General features: G+C 41.2%; 1 protein-coding gene across 1 annotated transcript in view; it reads right to left on the bottom strand.

Annotated features, from left to right (window-relative positions):
- The window catches only part of LOC124789382, a 598,764-nt gene extending 582,498 nt beyond the window's left edge, over window positions 1-16,266 (bottom strand). Inside the window, exon 1 of the mRNA XM_047256715.1 lies at window positions 16,230-16,266. Coding sequence (XP_047112671.1) covers window positions 16,230-16,238 — 9 coding nt within the window. The 5' untranslated portion in view covers window positions 16,239-16,266. The remainder of the gene's footprint in view (window positions 1-16,229) is intronic.
- Window positions 16,267-21,705: the final 5,439 nt, after the last annotated feature.

The raw sequence follows: 21,705 nt of genomic DNA, 5'->3' as shown, positions 1-21,705 counted from the left end.
TTTCGGACTAAGCGCTACACGGCACTCTTCTCTGGCACTTTTACACCATTACACTTCTCAGCAAAGAACTGACCACACCGTTTCCACGGCTTAGTTGTCACGTAACTTTCCACAGCGAATGCCCGCTGCTCCACTGTGAGTACCATCGTCGCCACTCCCATCATGCACTGCTGCTGCTGCTCGCAGTGTGGTTTCAGTTGCCTGAGACTGCAGGCGTGTGTGTGAGTTGCGTTCGCGTAAGAGTATGTGTGTGTGTATGTGTGTCTGTCGTCTATGGTTCACGAAGGCCTTAGCGGGCAAAAGCTTTAATTGTGAGAGTCCCTTTGGTGTGCCTATCTGCTCGTCAGAATCTCTGCTATGTGGTGAACAGCAACTTTCATTTTCATAATATTTATTCCATCCTGGATTTTCCATTGTTTGATTTGTTAAGAGTAGATACGTTTTGTACATAGTTGCTGCTTGTAGTATATGGGAGCACATGGAAATAATTTTTGTCATCCAATTGTTTGATGTATTTAAGAACACATAAGGTAAAAGTATAAATATTTATTATTGCGGAGACAGTGATCCATCGATCTTTTACACTTATGTAAAATTTCAGACTTCTTCGTACAGAGAAATCTGGATACAACAATCACACTCCTAAGACAATGAACACAACATATAAAACAAACTAACTACCAAATATAAAAAACTATTTAATGTGGATATGTTCACTTTTAAAATTCTGAAAATTGGCAAACATCTGTAGTTCGATTTGCCAGGGGTGGTTGACCTTTGTTGGGTAGTTTGGTGGAGGAGACCAAACAGCGAGGTCATCGGTCTCATCAGATTAGGGAAGGACGGGGAAGGAAATCGGCTGTGCCCTTTCAAAGGTACCATCCCGGCAATTGCCTGGAGCGATTTAGGAAAATCACGGAAAACCTAAATCGGGATGGCCGGACGCGGGATTGAACCGCCGTCCTCCCGAACATGAGTACAGTGTGCTGACCACTGCGGACCTTTATTGAAAGCAGCATGTTGCACCATTGAGGCACCATGGCATTCTTTGGTAGATGATCCCTCTGCCTCACAATCTCCCAGGACAACAAAACGCAACCAAAGAGATTATTGCAAATACACTGACGAAAAACAGTCGGAACGCCAAAAATATTGATGTAGAGTAATGAAATTTCGGAAATACTTTTGTGTAGCTAACATATTAAAGTTATCAACATTGCAAACTCACAGTTTAGTGAAAGCGCGAGATAACCCATTGCAAATATGAAATGCTGGTACATTAATAGATGGTGTAACCGCCAGAATGTTGCGTGCAAGCATAAAAACGTTCACGTGTCAGATGTCAGTTTGTAGGATGGAATTCCATGCCTGTAGCACTTGGTCGTTCAATACAGGGACGATTAATGCTAGACTCAAGACAGATCTGATGATCAGGCAGGCCAAGGGAACACTTCAACACATCATAGACTATGCTGGGTTAGAACAGCGGTATGGGGGCGAGCGTTATCCTGTTGGAAAACACCCACTGGAATGCTGTTTATGAACGGCAGCTGAACTGGTCGAATCACCAGACTGACGTACAGTTTTGCAGCCATCGTGCGTGAGATAACCACTGCTCCTGCTGTCATACAAAATCGCACCCCAGACCATAGCTCCAGATGCAGGTGCGGTGTGTCTAACCCACAGCCAGGATGGTTGGAGGCGCTCACCTGTCCTTCAAAACAACGCATAGCCATCACTTGCAACGAGGCAGAACCAGCTTTCATCAGAAAACGCAACAGACCTCCACTCTGCCCTTCAATGAGCTCTCGCTTGACACCACTGAACTCACAAATGGCGGTGGTTTGTCTTCAGTGGATGCACTCTACAGGGCGTACCGCACGGACCTGTCCCTGAAGTAAGCCATTTGTAACTGTTCGTTGTGCCACTGTAGTGCCAACTGCTGTTCAGATTGCTGCCGCAGATGCAGTATGGCCCCAAGAGCTATACATCGAACACGATGGTCTTCCTTATCGGTAGTGCCATGTGGCCGCCCGAAGCACCGTCTTCTTGCGGCCGTACGTTCTCGTGACCACCGCTGCCAATAGTCAGGTACAGTGACTACATTTCTGCCAATGCGCTCTGCAGTAACGAAGAAAGAGCTGGTTTAGTCCTGTTACAAGATCTCTTCAAACTCAGCGAAGTGTCCATAATGGGGTCTTTGTCACTTTAAGGGGGTAGGACGCCAAACAGGCCTTCTTGGAGCAGACGAGGCACCACAGGACATTTTAATTTCCACTGTCTATACTTTTACAGATAAATTCATAAAACTTTGTCAGCACGACCAGGAAGGATCCAGGGTCACACTCACAGCAGTGCAAGTTCAAACACATAACAAGTGGGGTAGGACGTCAAACGGGCCGACTTGGAGCAGGAGAGGGACCACAGGACATTTTAATTTCCACTGTCTGTACTTTTACAGATAAATTCATAAAACTTTGTCAGCACGACCAGGAAGGATCCAGGGTCACACTCACAGCAGTGCAAGTTCAAACACATAACAAGTCGGGTAGGACGTCAAACGGGCCGACTTGGAGCAGGAGAGGGACCACAGGACATTTTAATTTCCACTGTCTGTACTTTTACAAATAAATTCATAATACTTTGTCAGCATGACCAGAAAGGATTCATGATTCACACTCATAGCAGTGGAAGTTCAAAAACATAAAAAAAAGAATTTTTTTTACATGTGAAATTTCATCACTTTTTCACTTACTACTGGCTGCATTTGTTGCTATAGGTAGACTTTTCTTTATAAGTAAGAGAGAGATATTCAATCAACTTTTGCACAGCATACAAACCATACTTAAAGGTGTATGAAACTCTAGAGTTTTCTAAATCTATTAAAAACTGTGGTAAAAATTGAGATAATTAACATTTTTCCGTAAATTATATAAATTCTAGAGTTTCATGCAGATGTAAGTATTGTTTGTATGCTGTGCAAAATTCATCGAAGAATCTTTTCTTACTTATGAAGGAAAGTGTACCTATAGCAACAAATGCAGCCAATACTAAGTGAAAAAATGATGAAATTTCACATGTAAAAAAAAATTCTTTTTTTATGTTTTTGAACTTCCACTGCTATGAGTGTGAATCATGAATCCTTTCTGGTCATGCTGACAAAGTATTATGAATTTATTTGTAAAAGTACAGACAGTGGAAATTAAAATGTCCTGTGGTGCCTCTCCTGCTCCAAGTCGGCCCGTTTGACGTCCTACCCCACTTAAAGGCATTCTTGGCTAACATCAACTTCTCACCACTTCATTCTCAAAGGTAAATACGGCTCGACTGCAACAGCGTGTACTTAAAGCAAACCTGATTTGCATCCTCATAGTGACGGCACTAGCGCCTTTCCTATACTATTGGTGCTTAATCTGAATAGATATCTTGCAGATGGAGAAATATAGGGCATTATAACAGAACAAAACATCGGTCCTAAATGGAAAGGGAGGGACAAATGTGAGTGAAACTTCCGGGTCCTGATTTTCAACTATTGGTTTGAAATCCAATAATTTGTGGTTTGGAAAGTAGGAAATAGATCGCAGTTTGTGTTTCATTAAAGATCAGTAACTCAGTCACCGGATTCATTACAGAATGGAACTCCCAAGTGTAAAACAGCTTCAAATGTCTGATTGTTTAAGGTGTTAAATATTTGTCAATAATCGTGTAGAAACTATATGACTGACGACGCAAACCGATACAGAGAACTATTTACATTTTCATGAAAAGCTGCTTTTTCTCCTAAACTATGTACCGAAAAGTGATATAATACCGCAGATATCTTCGGTGCTATGGGTAGGTACTGTCTGCGAAATCTGTAGCACAAGGAGGTCGTTGTAAAAAATACGATAAGTGATAACGTCGTGCATGATGCTTAAGTTTTACGGCGTAAACAACGAACTGTTAGTAAGTGGTGAAGTGTTTTCTTGTCGTTATTTTGTGGGGCTGTAAGCGAGAAAAAATTTAGAAAAAGTTTGAATTTACGTTAAATTTTTGTTTGAGGTCGCTAAATGCTCTTATTATCAAAACACTGGATGAGTATGGTCTAGGCAATTTGCGCTCGCTTCTAGTAAAAGCTAGCGTTACGTGCAGGTCAGTGTTTATGACGTCATATTCCCTAAACTGTGTGTCGTACAGTGATATAATTTTGTAGGTAAATTCATTGGTATATGTGGATTCTGTTTGCAAAGTATGTTGCTAGGTTTAGTAGTAAGGAAGTTGTTGTTGTTGTTGTGGTCTTCAGTCCTGAGACTGGTTTGATGCAGCTCTCCATGCTACTCTACTATCCAGTGCCAGCTTCTTCATCTCCCAGTACGTACTACAGCCTACATCCTTCTGAATCTGCTTAGTGTATTCATCTCATGGTCTCCCTCTACGATTTTTACCCTCCACTCTGCCCTCCAATACTAAATTGTTGATATCTTGAGGCCTCAGAACATGTCCTACCAATCGATCCCTTCTTCTGTAGCAACACATTTCGAAAGCTTCTACATTCTTCTTGTCCAAACTATTTATCGTCCATGTTTCACTTCCATACATGGCTACACTCCATACAAATACTTTCAGTAACGACTTCCTGACACTTAAATCTATACTTGATGTTAACAAATTTCTCTTCTTCAGAAACGCTTTCCTTGCCATTGCCAGTCTACATTTTATATCCTCTCTACTTCGACCATCATCAGTTAATTTGCTCCCCAAATAGCAAAACTCCTTTACTACTTTAAGTGTCTCATTTCCTCATCTAATTCCTTCAGCATCACCCGATTTAGTTCGACTACATTCCACTATCCTCGTTTTGCTTTTGTTGATGTTCATCTTATATCCTCCTTTCAAGACACTGTCCATTCCGTTCAACTGCTCTTCCAAGTCCTTTGCTGTCTGTGACAGAATTACAATGTCATCAGCGAACCTCAAAGTTTTTATTTCTTCGCCATGGATTTTAATACCTACTCCGAATTTTTCTTTTGTTTCCTTTACTGTTTGCTCAATATACAGATTGAATATCATCGGGGAAAGGCTACAACCCTGTCTCACTCCATTCCGAACCACTGCTTCCCTTTCATGTCCCTCGACTCTTATAACTGCCATCTGCTTTCTGTTCAAATTGTAAATAGCATTTCGCTCCCGGTATTTTACACCTGCCACATTCAGAATTTGACAGAGAGTATTCCAGTCAACACTGTCAAAAGCTTTCTCTAAGTCTACAAATGCTAGAAACGTAGGTTTGCCTTTTCTTAATCTAGCTTCTAAAATATGTCGTGGGGTCAGTATTGCCTCACGTGTTCCCATATTTCTACGGAATCCAAACTGATCTTCCACGAGGTCGGCTTCTACCAGTTTTTCCATTCGTCTGTAAAGAATTCACGTTAGTATTTTGCAGCCGTAACTTATTAAACTGATAGTTCGGTAATTTTCACATCTGTCAATGCCTGCTTTCTTTGGGATTGGAATTATTATATTCTTCTTGAAGTCTGAGGGTATTTCGCCTGTCTCATACATTTTGCTCACCAGATGGTAGAGTTTTGTCAGGACTGGCTCTCCCAAGGCTGTCAGTAGTTGTAATGGAATCTTGTCTACTCCCGGGGCCTTGTTTCGACTCAGGTCTTTCAGTGCTCTGTCAAACTCTTCACGTAGTATCGTATCTCCCATTTCATCTTCATCTACATCCTCTTCCATTTCTATAACATTGCCCTCAAGTACATCTCCCTTGTATAGTCCCTGTATATACTCCTTCCACCTTTCTGCTTTCCCTTGTTTGCTTAGAACTGGGTTTCCATCTGAGCTCTTGATATTCATACAAGTGGTTCTCTTTTCTGCAAAGGTCTTTTTAATTTTCCTGTAGGCAGTATCTATCTTACCCCTAGTGAGATAGGCCTCTACATCCTTACATTTGTCCTCTTAGCCATGCCAGCTTAGCCATCTTGCACTTCATGTCAATCTCATTTTTGAGACGTTTGTATTCCTTTTTGCCTGCTTCATTTACTGCATTTTTATATTTTCCCCTTTCATCAATAAAATTCAATATTTCTTCTGTCACCCAAGGATTGCTACTAGCCCTCGTCTTTTTACCTACTTGATCCTCTGCTGCCTTCACTACTTCATCCCTCAAAACTACCCATTCTTGTCAATTGTTCCCTTATGCTCTCCCTGAAACTCTGTGCAACCTCTGGTTTAGTCAGTTTATCCAGGTCCCATCTCCTTAGATTCCCACCTTTTTGCAGTTTCTTCAGTTTTAATCTGCAGTTCATAACCAATAGATTATGGTCAGAGTCCACATCTGCCCCTGGAGATCTCTTACAATTTAAAACCTGGTTCCTAAATCTCTGTCTTACCATTAATTGATCTATCTGAAACCTGCCAGTATCTCCAGGCTTCTTCCATGTATACAACCCTCTTTTATGATTCTTGAACCAAGTGTTGGTTATGATTAAGGTATGCTCTGTGCAAAATTCCACCAGGCGACTTCCTATTTCATTTCTTAACCCCAAACCATATTCACCTACTACGTTTCCTTCTCTCCCTTTTCCTACTATCGAATTCCAGTCACCCACGACTATTAAATTTTCGTCTCCCTTCACTATCTGAATAATTTGTTTTATCTCATCATACATTTCTTCCATTTCTTCGTCATCTGCAGTGCTAGTAGGCATATAGACTTGTACTACTGTAGTAGGCGTGGGCCTTGTGTCTATCTTGGCCACAACAATGCGTTCGCTGTGCTGTTTGTAGTAGCTTACCCGCATTCCTATTGCTTTATTCATTATTAAACCTACACCTGCATTACCCCTATTTGATTTTGTATTTATAACCATGTATTCACCTGACCAAAAGTCTTGTTCCTCCTGCCACCGAACTTCACTAATTCCCACTACATCCAACTTTAACCTATCCATTTTCCTTTTTAAATTTTCTAACCTACCTGCCCTATTAAGGGATTTGACATTCCACGCTCCGATCCGTAGAACGCCAGTTTTCTTTCTCCTGATAACGACGTCCTCCTGAGTAGTCCCCGCCCGGAGATCCGAATGGGGGACTATTTTACCTCCGGAATATTTTACCCAAGAGGACGCCATCATCATTTATCCATACAGTAAAGCTGCATGCCCTCGGGAAAAAATTACGGCCGTAGTTTCCCCTTGCTTTCAGCCGTTCGCAGTACCAGCACAGCAAGGCCGTTTTGGTTAGTGTTACAAGGTCAGATCAGTCAATCATCCAGACTGTTGCCCCTGCAACTACTGGAAAGGCTGCTGCCTCTCTTCAGGAACCATACGTTTGTCTCTCCTCTCAACAGATACCCCTCCGTTGTGGTTGCACCTACGGTACGGCTATCTGTATCGCTGAGGCACGCAAGCCTCCCCACCAATGGCAAGGTCTATGGTTCAAGGGGGGAGGAGTAAGGAAGTAACAAATTAAATAGTCGTACCTGATGCTGAATTTTACTGCATGATTAGAGATGTGATGAACTTTATTTCTTTGTGGTTTTGTGGAGGGTGTCAGCGAGAAAAAGTTTGTAATAGGTTTAAAAGTGTGCTTAGACGTTTAGCGGAAGACATTAAGTGCTTTCCTTCTCAGATACTGGGTGAGTATAGCGTGGGTAATTTGTGCGCCGAGAGTTAACGGGTGCTTCAAGACGTGCACACAGTGTCGACTTGCATACTTGACTTACCGTGTTAAACATTTAACGTACGCTTATACCCCTTAATGGGTATAAAGAATTTAAAATTTATAAACTGGTCAATAATTGTAACTTCTTCTTGCCCCTGAAAGCGACTGGGACTCGTTTACTAGGTGAGTCAAGCCTTCATGACTACACATGTATGTGGGAGAAATGAAATGTAATAATGAGAGTGTGATACCGTAGTGCTGTACACAGTACGACGTAAACAATGGACAGGGCCAGCACCAGAGACTTATTGTTACATTCAATGGCTGCTGGCTCGTCTAGTTCAAAACCTACTGTATCTAATGTTGATCAGCCAACGGAAGAATCAGAAATGCATCACTCTCTCTATTACCCGTCTTGCATATTATGTGTGCATAGTTCTGAGTTGTTTGAAAGAAATAAAGACAGAAGTCCAAAAATATTCTATACTGATATATTTAGACGAACATTTTCCTTTAGAGACCAAATTTATGGCTGTTGAAGTCATAGATTATGAAAAAATTCGCGAGTGATTGTAGATCTGAGTTTATGAACAGGAATTTGAGCAGTTAAGTGATGCCGAGTATCTGAAATGAGTTAATCTGTTGTTGGAGTACGCGGGGCAACACTTGACGTACTATATTACGAAATAATAAGCAACCAGTTGCGTAAAAAATTTAATTTCTTGACCGGAACGACATGACCATGGCATTATGCTGTATGCACTGTATTATTAACACTCGCAAATAATGCGACAGGCATAACCTTCTGAAGAAGGACACTAAGTGCCCAAAACTACTCAGAAATTAAATTTCTTATATGCAGCTGGTTGCTTATTATTTCTTTATATAATATTACAGTTCTTAAGATGGACAAAATATTAAATTTCTTTTACTATGCCGGCCGAAGTGACCGAGCGGTTCTAGGCGCTACAGTCCGGAACCGCGCGACCGCTACAGTCGCATGTTCGAGTCCTGCCTCGGGCATGGATGTGTGTGATTTTCTTAGGTTAGTTAGGTTTAAGTAGTTCTAAGTTCTAGGGGACTGATGACCAAAGAAGTTAAGTCCCATAGTGCTCAGAGCCATTTGAACCATTTTTGTTTTACTATACCGATATTCTGGCTCTCCAAAAAATGAGAACCCTCGCCTGAAGAAAAAAATGTATTATGAACAGAAACAATAAAAAAAATCGAAAGTTAATCTCCGCAGGTAAAATGAAAGCAAGCGATACGAGGTTTAAATGTAATTCTGTAAACAAGCTGTCAGTTTCCGACGAGTAACGCGTAAGTGATGCGGCGGTTTCTCGATTGTGATATCTCTTTCTTTTGTAAATAGGCTTTGCTGTAAATAGTAAAAATAAAATACATTTTGTCCCATTGATGATCAAGTGTTGCGTATTATGACCCGGATGATAGACTAAAATACTGCACGAACACTACTCGAATCCGGATCTTTGCCTTTAGTACATAGTGCTCTTCCAACGCAGCTGTATGAAGAGATCTCGAGCTTTCAATCAGCTTGTGCTGTTATCCTCGAAACAAGTCTCGGAACATCGGTTAGTCAGATTTGTGAACATGGGCTAACACTCCACCAAACAGTTGAAATTATAGTGCTTTATGTATTTACTCATCTCATTTTTTGCATAAAACTCTCGAGAAAATAATGAAGTTGAGCTCTCTATGTGCTATTACTCAAATGTGTTAGTAAACGTCGAAGTCATGTTGCAATTAGAGATACTTGTTGAAATCTGTTGTCTGTTGTTATATTTTAGCTTCAAAGCATGTACAATCGTAATCCTTTGCACATTTTATCGGCAATTATTAAGCGGTAGTACATATTCTTTCTATACAACGTTATAGCGACTACTGTTCGGTGGGTACTATACATGTTGTTAAAGTGTTGGAATGAGTTAAGTATCGGTAATACAGTAACGGGTTTGAATTAAACAGGATTAAGAAGCCTATCTCAAATAATGGTGCTTAAGTTTAACGCAGTATGCACCAAACTGTAGTATTCACAGTTATGCAGTCAAAAGACAAAATTTCTGCAGCATCTTACAGCATTGCTCATACGGCACTTTACGTTAGCAAGTTTATTGGAAAAATAAATCATTCCGTCTTTTGAATCTTGAGCACAAAGAAGGGTAGCAAGCAAACTTCTTGCACCTTGCACACTACGGAAAAAGTAAAGAAGGTCAATAACGGTTTTTCTGACGACCAGCTCTAAATACTTCTGACTTCGAAGGCACCCAAGTCTAATATCTCCCGTGTGGCATGAGAACCTAGTGAAAGTGAAGAACAGGTCGCTGTGGACGAGCGATTCTAGGCGCTTCTGCTACGGTCACAGGTTCGAATCCTGCCTTGGTCAGGGATGTGTGTGATGTCCTTAGGTTAGTTAGGTTTAAGTAGTTCTAAGTCTAGGGGACTGATGACCTCAGATGTTAAAAGTCCCATAGTGCTCAGAGCCATTTGAACCGTTTTTTGAAAGTGAAGAAGTAAAGATGTATTTACCATTATTCGCTAGAAACTTACATATACAGTGTGGTCAGAAAATATCTGAAACGCTTGTAAGGGAGTTGCAGGGAAGCTGTACGTTGCGCCATTTCCGAGTCATTCAGCATTGAAATTAGCCAATCGGGACTTAGTGCGCTCACATTACAGCGGCCTGCCAGGGGCGGCGTTGCCCAACGAGTGCGTTCTTTGTTTAGCTGAAACTTGAAATTGCGCGGGCGACGACCTGATTGGCTGACTTCAGTGCTGAATAATTCGGAAACGGCACTACGTACGGGATCTTTTTTCGTAAGATTTATGTCTCAGTACAACCTGCCGTGCAACGTCCCTAAAATCATTTCAGACATTTTCTGATCCCCTATAGATGAAATGTGTTGAATCCTGCCTTGACGACAAATGTGTGGGGTCTAGGAAGCCTGCTTTCTCGTATCGATAGACAACGTTCAAACAAATTGTATTAATGAGTTTTATTACGAAATGAACGATGACAGTACTTGACTTTCAAAATAACACCGAAGTGTCGCAAGCAAAGGGCGACGTGCAAATAAGAAATCTCTTCAGTATATACAGTTCCTAATACAAGTGATGTAATACAGTCGACTCTTCAATTCATGCCGCCAGTCGTAAATCTTCTGTAGAACTGGGCCGCGGCCACTCGGGCGCGGCTCTTACGTTCTCTTCAAACGACATTTACATTCACGTAACAAAAATAGCACAGGTAGGTATTTCCTGTGACCTATCCAAAGCTTTTGATTGTGTGGTTCGTAATATACTCCTAGATAAATTGAAGTTTTATGGGGTTGATGGTATAGCCAACCAATGGATCATGTCATATCTAACAAAAAGAATGCAGGAAGTTGTACTTAGTAGTAGTTCAACCAACAGAATCTAGGAACATAATTCTGACAGGGGAGAAATCAATCGTAGGTCTACTACTGTTTCTCCTATATGTAAATGATCTACCGTCTAATGTACAACAAGCAGAATTGGATCTTTTGTGCAGATGACATCAGTATTGTAATCACTCCCAGTATACATATAGAAATGGAAGAAATGGTGAACAAAGTTCTCAAAAGTGCCATTGACTGGTTTTTTGCGAATGGTCTCAAACTGAATTTCACAAAGACACATGATATTCAGTTAGGTGTACTGCACCAGAGGTAAGTGTAACACATGGTGATGAAATAATACATGGGGTGGAAACTTCAAAATTCTTAGGCGTCCATATTGATGAGAATTTAAATTGGAAGAAACACATTTTGGAACTCCTGAAACAACTTAGTTCAACTACATTCGCGCTTAGAATCATAGCAAATTTTGGGAAGAGAGAAATCAGTAAGTTGGCATATTTAGCATATTTTCATTCAGTAATGTCATATGGAATAATGTTCTGGGGTAACTCATCTTTAAGAAAGAAGGTCTTCATTTCCCAAAACCTGCTGTAAGAATAATATGTGGTGCTCACCCCGATCATTTTGTAGACATCTGTTTAAGCAGTGTGGCATTCTAACTACTGCTTCACAGTATATTTACTCCCTCATGAAGTTTGTTGAAAAATAATCCACTACAGTTCAAAAGGAACAATACTATAAGAAAGAAGGTAAAATTTGAAAGTAAATTGAAAAAAGCTTCTCCTTGACAACTCCTTCTAATCCGTAGAAGAATTTCTATGTTTGTAATGTGTCGAAGGTGGTAGGTAGGAATTGCTAACTCAATCTGCATATCTTGTTTTCATTTCCGGAAAAAAATAATTATAAGGTGATGTTTAGGGTACAGACAGATGTACAAAATAATTTGCAATATGTATCTAAAATGAGTCTTTCCACATCATGACGATTTATCGTGCAAAATTATCTATAGAACATGAAAGTACGTAACTGACTAACCAACTAGCTAACTTCGCATAGAGGCCTCTGCTGTGGCGTTGTCGTCCTGGAGAGGAGTCGGTCAGCGTGCGATGGGCTGACATCGCCTCCACAGCCGTGTCTGCTCTCTCGTTACTGACTGGGTTGCCGGCACTTGACTTTATGCCGTAACACAATCCATACCACACAATTTCAGCAAAAGTCTAAACAAGCTTTGGTACTTCCTATAAATCATAATAAAACGCACAAATGAAAGTATAGTTATTAGTTATTTATTATGATTTATTGTGAATCTCTAGCCACTAGCCATCCAAAACGAAATCCACAGTAAAATGAAACTACTAGAACCACTGACTGGCCATTAATGCAACTACTAGCATCCTCACACACAAAATATTCACTCACCTACTATTCATCAATGTAACTGTTTCATGAGCATCCATTTTTCCCCAACTCTACGATACTTTCCAAAGGACCTCCTCGTTTTTCGTATAATGTTACTCTCGCCCACTTGTACCTTTCAAATTTCGCACAACTTCTTAAACACCGAGAGCGTCTACTGTAAAGATGAATACCTGTACTCCACCGTATCATCCATCATTGATGCCCTGCCCTTCAGCCACGTCGATATCAATACTTCATCCACAAACATTCCACATACTATCCCAAAGTAATTTTCGTTTTATACCTTCCCAGATCAAAAAGTCGCATATTTACCCTGTCAGTCACAAAGTGTCCTTCCCAAACTGCAGACCACCTTTCTCCAATTGCCACCGATCTTCTAACCCCTACATCCCATCCATCAGCTCTTTCTCACAGATTCGCAGATGTATAGCGAATATTATCTCCAATTTCACATTTGAATTCAAACCACTACCTTCAAAATGGAACTTGAAATCCTCGCCATCATCATCCGCATCTTCAATATTACGACATGCAACTCGGCGACGTTATTTTTCTCTTAATCAAACAGGGTTTATTGTCTTTTTAATTGTTATTATCCAAAGACTGCATACTGATAACCTGGCTGGTGCCCAGTCCAGGAAAACTAAAAGGTGAAGATCACTGAGGGTGGCAACGAAGACTGTCTCATGTCAGAGGGTACACGTTTGACTTCACTGCCGTAGCAGTAAGACTAAAGAGGCTTCGTGCAACAATTCACAGCACTTAGCTGCAGAATGCGCGAACTTTAGTTCACACTTTGCAATCAGGTTGGAACTACAAATATGATAATAACACTACGTGGCTCATAAGTTTCAGCCAGACATTTCGGTGGTTATTGTAGCATGTCTCTGTTTATTAAACCAAGTAACGTCGTTGTTGAACTGAGGGGATCACGTTACACAGCTTTGTATTAAAAAAAGTGTGATTGCCGCGATTTTTTAGAAGGATCTTCACACCAATAACAGCAACACCAAGTATTAAACTATGTAAACAATCAGCTCTAATGCCCTGCTGAAAAGCAGAGACAACAATTAAAGAATTAAAATTAAAACTTCAAAAGATGAGTAAAATAGCAGCTGGTGCTCATCCTGTGATTCGCAGATTATACGCAGGACGAAAGCGAACGTAGAGGAATTGAAAGTTATTCAATATTGTGTAGCATGTTTACCATGAAATTGGAGGTTGAAAAAAAAAAAAACTTAAAATATCACGAAAACACAGTAGAAGTAGTGAAATAATTTTCCTGTGAAGGAAGTAACATGGTCGTATATATGACGAGTTACGGAGGTTGTTGGCAAGAGCAACGAACTCTAATTAAACAGAAGAGACTTTTGTTTTTAGTTTGGTAGGATTTTACAAATTAGGAGTGCAGAACTGAAGATTTATTAGGTAAAGTCGTCAAATAAAGCTTCGATGAAGAACTTTTAACGGGTGAGGAGACAGATTGCTGTGTTGTGGGGACACGTGTAATGGGTTAGCTACTGTACCACCGCAAGGAGCAGCCGATGTAATAGACTATAGACGACGAGAGAGAGAGAGAGAATACCGAAGTTAGATCGCACAGCAGGTTTTAAAGTCCAGAAACGGAAAGAAGCAGACGGCGGCATCTGATTACTCAAAAGAATGACCAGACTACTCGGACCAGCCCAACGAACTCAGCTGACGCCATTGCTGGGAACTCGTTGTACCCGAGTCACATAAGTCGTTGCACTGTTTCTCACTCGTTTATACGAATGCCTAGATACTCCCTAACATTTTCAAAGCTTACCCTACGATGTTATCGTTTCAGTGAGAAATTAATGTGTTTCCATAGTTGAAACTCCAAAAGTTTAAATATCAAGTTCGTCCACTACTATTTGTCCCGTAGAGAGAGAAGACCAGATACATACGATTGTTCGGAAAAGACAGGAAGACGCGGTGGCTCATGTACTGTACAACGGTTGTACCTTTCTCGAGGACAACCAGATTCCGACAAGCTACGCGAACGGAAACGAGGCTATATTGTAAAGGACACAAATATGAATAAGTGGGACATCCAAAATTGAACTTGTTACATCTACTAAATCGATCGGTGGGGTATCATTCAGACATAAACTGCTTTAAGCACTGAATTAATTCGTCTTCTTGATAATGAATGTTTAAGGAATTTTTGGAGTATATGTGTGTCGTATCTTCCAGGACGTAAGCTGTAATATTTACTGTCATTAAGAGCAAGATAGGCAAGAACAACTGTATGTTACATGTGCACACTATTTCTGATTTCAAATTACGTATGCATGCGCTTTCCTGGGATCATTCACGGAATTATTTATATTAGTTGTTATGCTTTTATTTCACCCTCCACGTTTATTACGCACATCTTCAATTATATATTAATTGGGAGAGCAAATTATTGACTCATTGTAGTCTGCTATCTAATTTTTAAATTCTCGCTTTATTGGTGTGAATCTGACGTACATCGCAATAAAGCACAGAGTACCCTCCGCCTCACGCCGTAAGGTGTCCACTAATTTTGTCACTTGTCTCCTGGCTGGTCTGACGCGGCCTGCCACGCATCTATCTCTTCTTCTCAGAGTAGCACTTGCATCCGACGTTCTCAGTTACATATTCCAGTTTTTGCCTTTCTTTATAGTTACCCTCTAGTACCATGGAAGTTACTCCGTGGTGTTTTAACACATGTCCTATCATCCTGTTAATTCTTCTTGTCCGTGTTTGCCCATATATTTCTTTCGTAGCCTATTCTGCAGAGAGACACTTCATTTCCTATCTTACTCGTACGAACCATTTAATTTTCAGCATCCTTCTATAACACCACATCTCAAACGTTTCGTTCCCGTTCGTTTCCGTGTTTCCAATAGTTTGTTATTGATCTTCATACAATACTGTGCCAAAACGTACGTTCTTAGAAATTTCTTTCTCAAACTGAAGCCTTTGTTAGATATTGCTGCTGCTGTTTGTGTGTTTAAGGAGACCATCAGTCTCTTATTCAGTTAATTGCATGGGTGTTACCGGTATCCATCAATGTAACGTTATAGAATGTAGATCTAAAGGTGAACATGACGTTCGAAACGAATCTCACGAAATAAAAATTATTTCAATGAAATATTTCTTTTGAAATTTGATTATACATAAGTAACTTACAATTTAGCCACTTACTTGACATTACATCGCTTCCGTTTTCGATTTTCTTGTTCTAAATTGTCGGTATAGCAACACGTAATATTCTAAATTCGCTTGACCTCACGTAATATTGTGAGCAGAGCAGCATACCTGAATCGATATTCTTCGAGATTCATATCTAAGCGTAGCGAGTAGTTTCGTATCACAGGGTGATAAGACAGATGTAACAGTCATAATAAGGGATGTAGTACTTTCCAGGTACATAGCCTTTGTTGGGTAGATTATAGATCTTCAAACACAAATCGTAACACAAATGAGTCATCTATTCACGCAGAGTCGATGCAACAGGAGGGAAAAGGTCGACTCGCCACTAATGGCACTTTGCTTTTTTGGCTTTTAACAAGCTGGAAGAGCATAGATATAGAATCACGTTTAACGATAAGGAACCACGTAGTTGATTGTTGTTTGTACGTTTCCTACTGCGTCGGTTTTATCACACGCTATCCTTGTTGCGAGCAGACCTTCTTGAGATGTTGAAGTTGTAGTTTTGAGAGTACAGAGTAATTTCCGACTAATTTGCTCGTTAGCAGAGCGGCCGCTACTCACCGGCGGCATGTTAGCGCGGTCTCGCGGTTGGCGGCGGTGTCGGCGGGGGCGGCAGGGGCGGCTGCGTCTGGGTCGGTCGGCGTTCGGCGTCGCACTGTGGCTCCCAGAGGCACGACGCCTCCGCCGTGCTGGCGCACGCCCTAGCGGTGGCTTCCCGAACCAGGGGGCGCCTGCTGGATAGACAACCTGGGCAGCCACCTGTTGAAAGGAGCGCTTACACCTGACGGCCTTGTTTGATTCATTTCATAATCAGTGGCGGCTCGTGAGTCAACATTCTGGGTGTTCACAGATTTTTAGATTCAGATATATTTGAGAGTGCGAAATTAATAGCATCTGCTGTATAATAGTTATGCTTATGAACAAATTTATACAATTAAGGCCACTGGCAATAATAATAATAATAGTAATAATAATATGAGTTAATTGTCAGAAAAAAGAAAGAAATGTTTTTTATGAAATTTTGTTGCTTTTTACACACTTAAATGCAGGACAAGAGCGCAATAATGCGTAAGCTTTCGCTACCTCTGGTTCGCGTTTTTGTGTGAGATTTTTCATGCTTTTTTATTTTTTCTGACCTAACATCTGTATTAGTCCAGGAACTAACTTCTGGGCTGAAAATCAGACAATCTTAAATTGCACTCACAGGACAACTTACGAGTATTGTACACTTCTTTGTTAAATATTCGCTTGTAGTTACACTTATTTGTTTTCGTCTCTTTCTGAGTCAACGGATCTGGTCTGTGCAGCCTTAGTTCATTTGTGGCCAACTCCTCCTGGTAATTTACTTATCTGTTAGCACCTAAAATAGATACAACAGAGGGCATGTTGGCACTGCACACGAAAGTCGATCCCTATGCAGTAGACAACCAGCACTAACATAAACTGCCGAGCGTGGAAACGATTAAATTCAAGTGGTAATGTCTACCAACAAGGACACTTGACTAGAGTACAAATGAGGCGCTGAGAACCATAAGGGTCAAAAGCACACCGTCGTCGATCAACCCACATTAAAGTTATTATCGGAGGAACCAGTGAGACAGCTTTTCGTGAATGTTCACGTATACGTACGATGTGGGCCAACAGCACAGATAAACCTGACCCACAGTAAGATCAACAGACGCCAGAAGCACGAATAAATGCTACAGTCTCACAATCGACAATGATGTACTTTATGGTTCTCAGAGCCTCAAATGGCTTACTGTATGATAAAATCCTAGATATACTATAACTCATTCAGAAACCCATAAAATAGGGTTTGTATAACTGTAGCATATACTGAAGTCCTTTTAAATTTACTATATTGTAAGTGAACCGTCATAACTGAGGAGTGTCCTACCGTCTAACGGGATTTTTGGAAAGCTAATGTGGATAAAAGTCTGCTACAGTATTCTACCACCTGGTGGCATTGACGTAAAATTGTAGTTGAGTGATAGGGGCTAGCAGTGCGTGCTATGAACGATGCACGTTGTTCACCCGTATCTCAAGCTAGTTGCGGATGCGCGAAAGCTCCTTAACCGTTCCAGACTCTCTGGATACAATTGTGTACATTAATATTTAGTATGTGTTAGGTGCAACAGAAATATTTTTACTCAGTAGAAATCTCATGTACACATCTGTGAATGTCCAATCTTTCCGTTATGCACAAGTGCTCCCACCTTTTGGGCATCACTGAAAAAATATCAACAAGTGAATGTAGCAGCGCGCAGCAGCTTGTGATCGCCAGAATACACGGAAGTTGTTGATTAGCTATCTTTCACTGTACAACTGAATATAGCTATTGCTATTTTGCTTGGAAATTATTGAATTATTAGTTTATTCATTGCAACAGTGAATATTTAAAAGTTATTTATTTTCGCCCATAAAAAGTAGCCAAATGTTCGAAGCGTGTATTGGAAAGGGCACAAATATTTGTATAAATTATGCATCTACAATCATTAAGAAATCACTTAAGGGAAGTGGAACATCAAGGAAAATGTTTCTTCCACCAGAAGAGTTAAAACGTGCACCACTGAAAATGTGCTCGCGGACCTGATGCCAAGTTTCACGGAGTCTAGCGGAGTTGTAATGTAGCTTACCTCAGTAGATTTGGTTCCGTCTCTATGTTGCATTTAACTGCACTCAAAGGAAGATAACTAATAAATGAGCAAAGTGTCAATTGTTTGGATGTTCATGTGTTCTTGTTCTCTTACACAACAGTCGCCACTGCCCATAATGATTAACTGCTGACTCCGAGCTCATATTCCGGTTACACTGCATGACGAACATCGGTGTATTGTACTTTGCTGGAATCTTGGAATCTTTACGTTTCTTTTAATTGAAAAGGGAGCAATACACGCGGTAATATTTAAGAGAAAGCGAGTTTTTTGAGAATTTTTTTTCAGGAGAGTCAACTTTGAGAGCTCACAGAAATTATACCGTGATTATGGCAAAAATTTTCTTTTCACAGTTTAAACATACGACCAGTCTCTTTTTACAGGCGAATTTTCGTGGCTTTGCGATAACTCGATTTGTCTTAATAATGGTGGATGTTCAAAAATGGCTCTGAGCACTATGGGACTTAACTTCTGAGGTCATCAGTTCCCTAGGACTTAGAGCTACTTAAACCTAACTAACCTAAGGACATCACACAAACCCATTCTCGAGGCAGGATTCGAACCTGCGACCGTAGCGGTCGCCCGGTTCCAGACTGTAGCGCCTAGAACCGCTCGGCCGCCCCGGCCGGCTAATCGTGGATGTAGATAGCCCTAGTTCTCCTAATGGTGATACGTACAAACAAGACTAAAAGTCTATGTGCAAGCTCTGTTGTCGCCTTTCACAGATATTACGCTTTTATGCACATAAATCTATATAAAGCGCTAATATCAAACAATGCAAAAATCCAGGATGGAATGTAGCAAGATAATGAAAAGGATTGTTGCTACTCACCATATAACGGAGATGCTGAGTCGCAGAAAGGCAGAGCAAAAAGATTGTCGGAAAGTTAGCTTGCGGCCAACAAGGCCTTTGTCAAAAGCAGGAAACGTACACATACGGACACACTCACGCAAACGCATGACCACAGTCTCTGGCAGCTGTTGCCAGACTCGGAGACTCAGCGTTTCCTCTGTATGGTGAGTAGCAACTATCCTTTTCATTATAAAGTGCTAATATCACATCTTCAGATTGTTTGCTTACGAGTCTTCATGCGCAATGTAAAGGAAGATCGGGTTTAACGTCCCGTCGACATCGAGGTCATTAGAGACGGAGCATAAGCTCAGATTGTATCAAGGGTGGGGAAAAAAATCGGCCGTGCCCTTCCAAGGGAATCATCCCGGTATTTGCCTGGAGCTGTTTAGGAGAATCACGGAAAATCTAAACCTGGATGGCAGGCCGCGAGTTTGAATCGTCGTCTTCCTGAATGCGAGTCCAGTGTGCTAACCACTGCGCCACCTCTTTCGGTATATGCGCCTCGTAGTCGCCTATGCTACGTTGGCGGATCTCTGAACAGTATTTCAGAGTCATTGTTAACGTTTGGAGTGTTTGCATCGGGGCTTCACGTCAGATAGTAAACAATCTTGCTCCCATTCGTCGTTGTGTATTCATGTGAGACAGTCCCCGTAACATAATTACCTAGGCGCATTGTTCCTATGCAAAACCGTGCATCATATGGGGTGTCGTGAAAACACTATGGTGATCAGAGCACGTGGTTATTTTGAGGCTAGGCGTGAGCGGTTCCGCATCACGGCCAGGGGAGAGAACTGAATGATATTAGTGAAAGTACAGTGAAGCGGACTTCGAGAGAATGTAGAGAAACGTCGTGTCTGGTATTACCAAAGAAGGTTATGGCAGGCGACAGAAGTTTGCGTGCGACGAAGGAGTCATAAGAAGGATAATCCACCACTTCTACGCGGAAAATCAGTTCCCAACAGTAGCAACCAGGTAGGAAGAGTTGAAGATTGATGTGGAAGACTTTCCTGATACGAATTAAACAACCCTTTGCCGTACTGTTCGGAAACTGGTCTTGAGATACAAAAATTTCAGCAAAGAACCTGTACTCAAAGAAAATAATCGAGTAACAGAAAAAAAGAGACACGTTCTTGCGGAAAAAGAGACATTTGCGAAACATTTTATGGACTATTTAATACACTGAAGAAACTTTGCGTGGTGCAAATCATTACAGAGATTTTAGATGGCAGCAATAAAGAATGCCTTATGCATCGGAGGAGGAAGCGTTCAAGAATATAATGGCTGCAAAGAAGGAATTGAAACATCACCCAGTTCTGGAAAAGGGAATATAATGCCTCACTCTGGGAATGAAGATGGTTTCGTGCAAAATGTTGGCTTATGACCTATTGGCAAAACGGAGGGGCAGATTATTATCATTCTAAGGTGAATGCGAGGGACTAGAAACGTTTTTGAAAAATTACGAAACAGATCGATTGTCTTGGATCGGGCTTCGTGCAGCACGATGAAAAAATCAGTATCTCAATCCATCTATGAAATGGAGAAATGAATTTACTACTTCATGAATGAAAAGGAATAATGTAGAGCTTCCATCTAATTTTACTTTATATGTGGATTTTACTAGAGCTGGCCTACTGGAGCACGCGCGACAGCACTTCAGGCTACAAGAATACCTTTCGGAAAGTGTTCTGCGCTCAGCGGACTAGGAAGTTAAACTTCTGTGGTTGTCTGTGGTGCAGTGCGAATTCAACGCCATTGAAATTACTTGAGAATTTATCAAGAACAAGGTGGCAAATGAGTACGAGAGTTTTAAGATAAATGATTTTTCGTTGAGTTGCACTGCTCTGGAAAATCTTCTCTAAAGAGTCATGAGGAATGCAGTGAGTCATGTACACAAACATGGAAACAGTTCTGCTCAAAGAACCGACTGTCTTGACATAGCAAAAGAACCGTTGCTGATCCAAGAAGACGACTGCAATAACAGCAGCGAGATCTCCGGCACCAGCGAAAGCAATTAAGGTAAGTTTCGTTTCATTCAGTTCTTTCCTGCAAAATTTATTCTAGACAACCGATTCTTCAGTTAGTTACTGTTAAAATCTACGTTATGTATCACTATTCATAGCCAGCCGGAGTGGCCGTGCGGTTCTAGACGCTACAGCCTGGAGCCGCGTGACCGCTACGGTCGCAGGTTCGAATTCTGCCTCGGGCATGGATGTGTGTGATGTCCTTAGTTAGGTTTAAGTAGTTCTAGGTTCTAGGGGACTGATGACCACAGCAGTTAAGTCCCATAGCGCTCAGAGCCATTTGAACCATCACTATTCATTTACTGAGAGATGCATGTAAACTGAAGAGCCATAGGAACTGGTACACCTGCCTGATATGGTGTAGGGCCCCCGTGAGCACGCAGAAACGCCGCAAAAGGACGTGGCATGGACTCGACTAGTGTCTGAAGGGTGCTGGAGGGAACTGACATCATGAATCCTGCAGGGCTCTCCATAAATCCGTAACAGTACGAGGAGGTGGAGATGTCTTG

The sequence above is a fragment of the Schistocerca piceifrons genome, chromosome 3, assembly GCF_021461385.2.
Source record: "Schistocerca piceifrons isolate TAMUIC-IGC-003096 chromosome 3, iqSchPice1.1, whole genome shotgun sequence".
Taxonomy (NCBI): domain Eukaryota; kingdom Metazoa; phylum Arthropoda; class Insecta; order Orthoptera; family Acrididae; genus Schistocerca; species Schistocerca piceifrons.
Note: the sequence above shows the minus strand (reverse complement) of the source record. Positions and strands in the feature narration are given on the sequence as shown.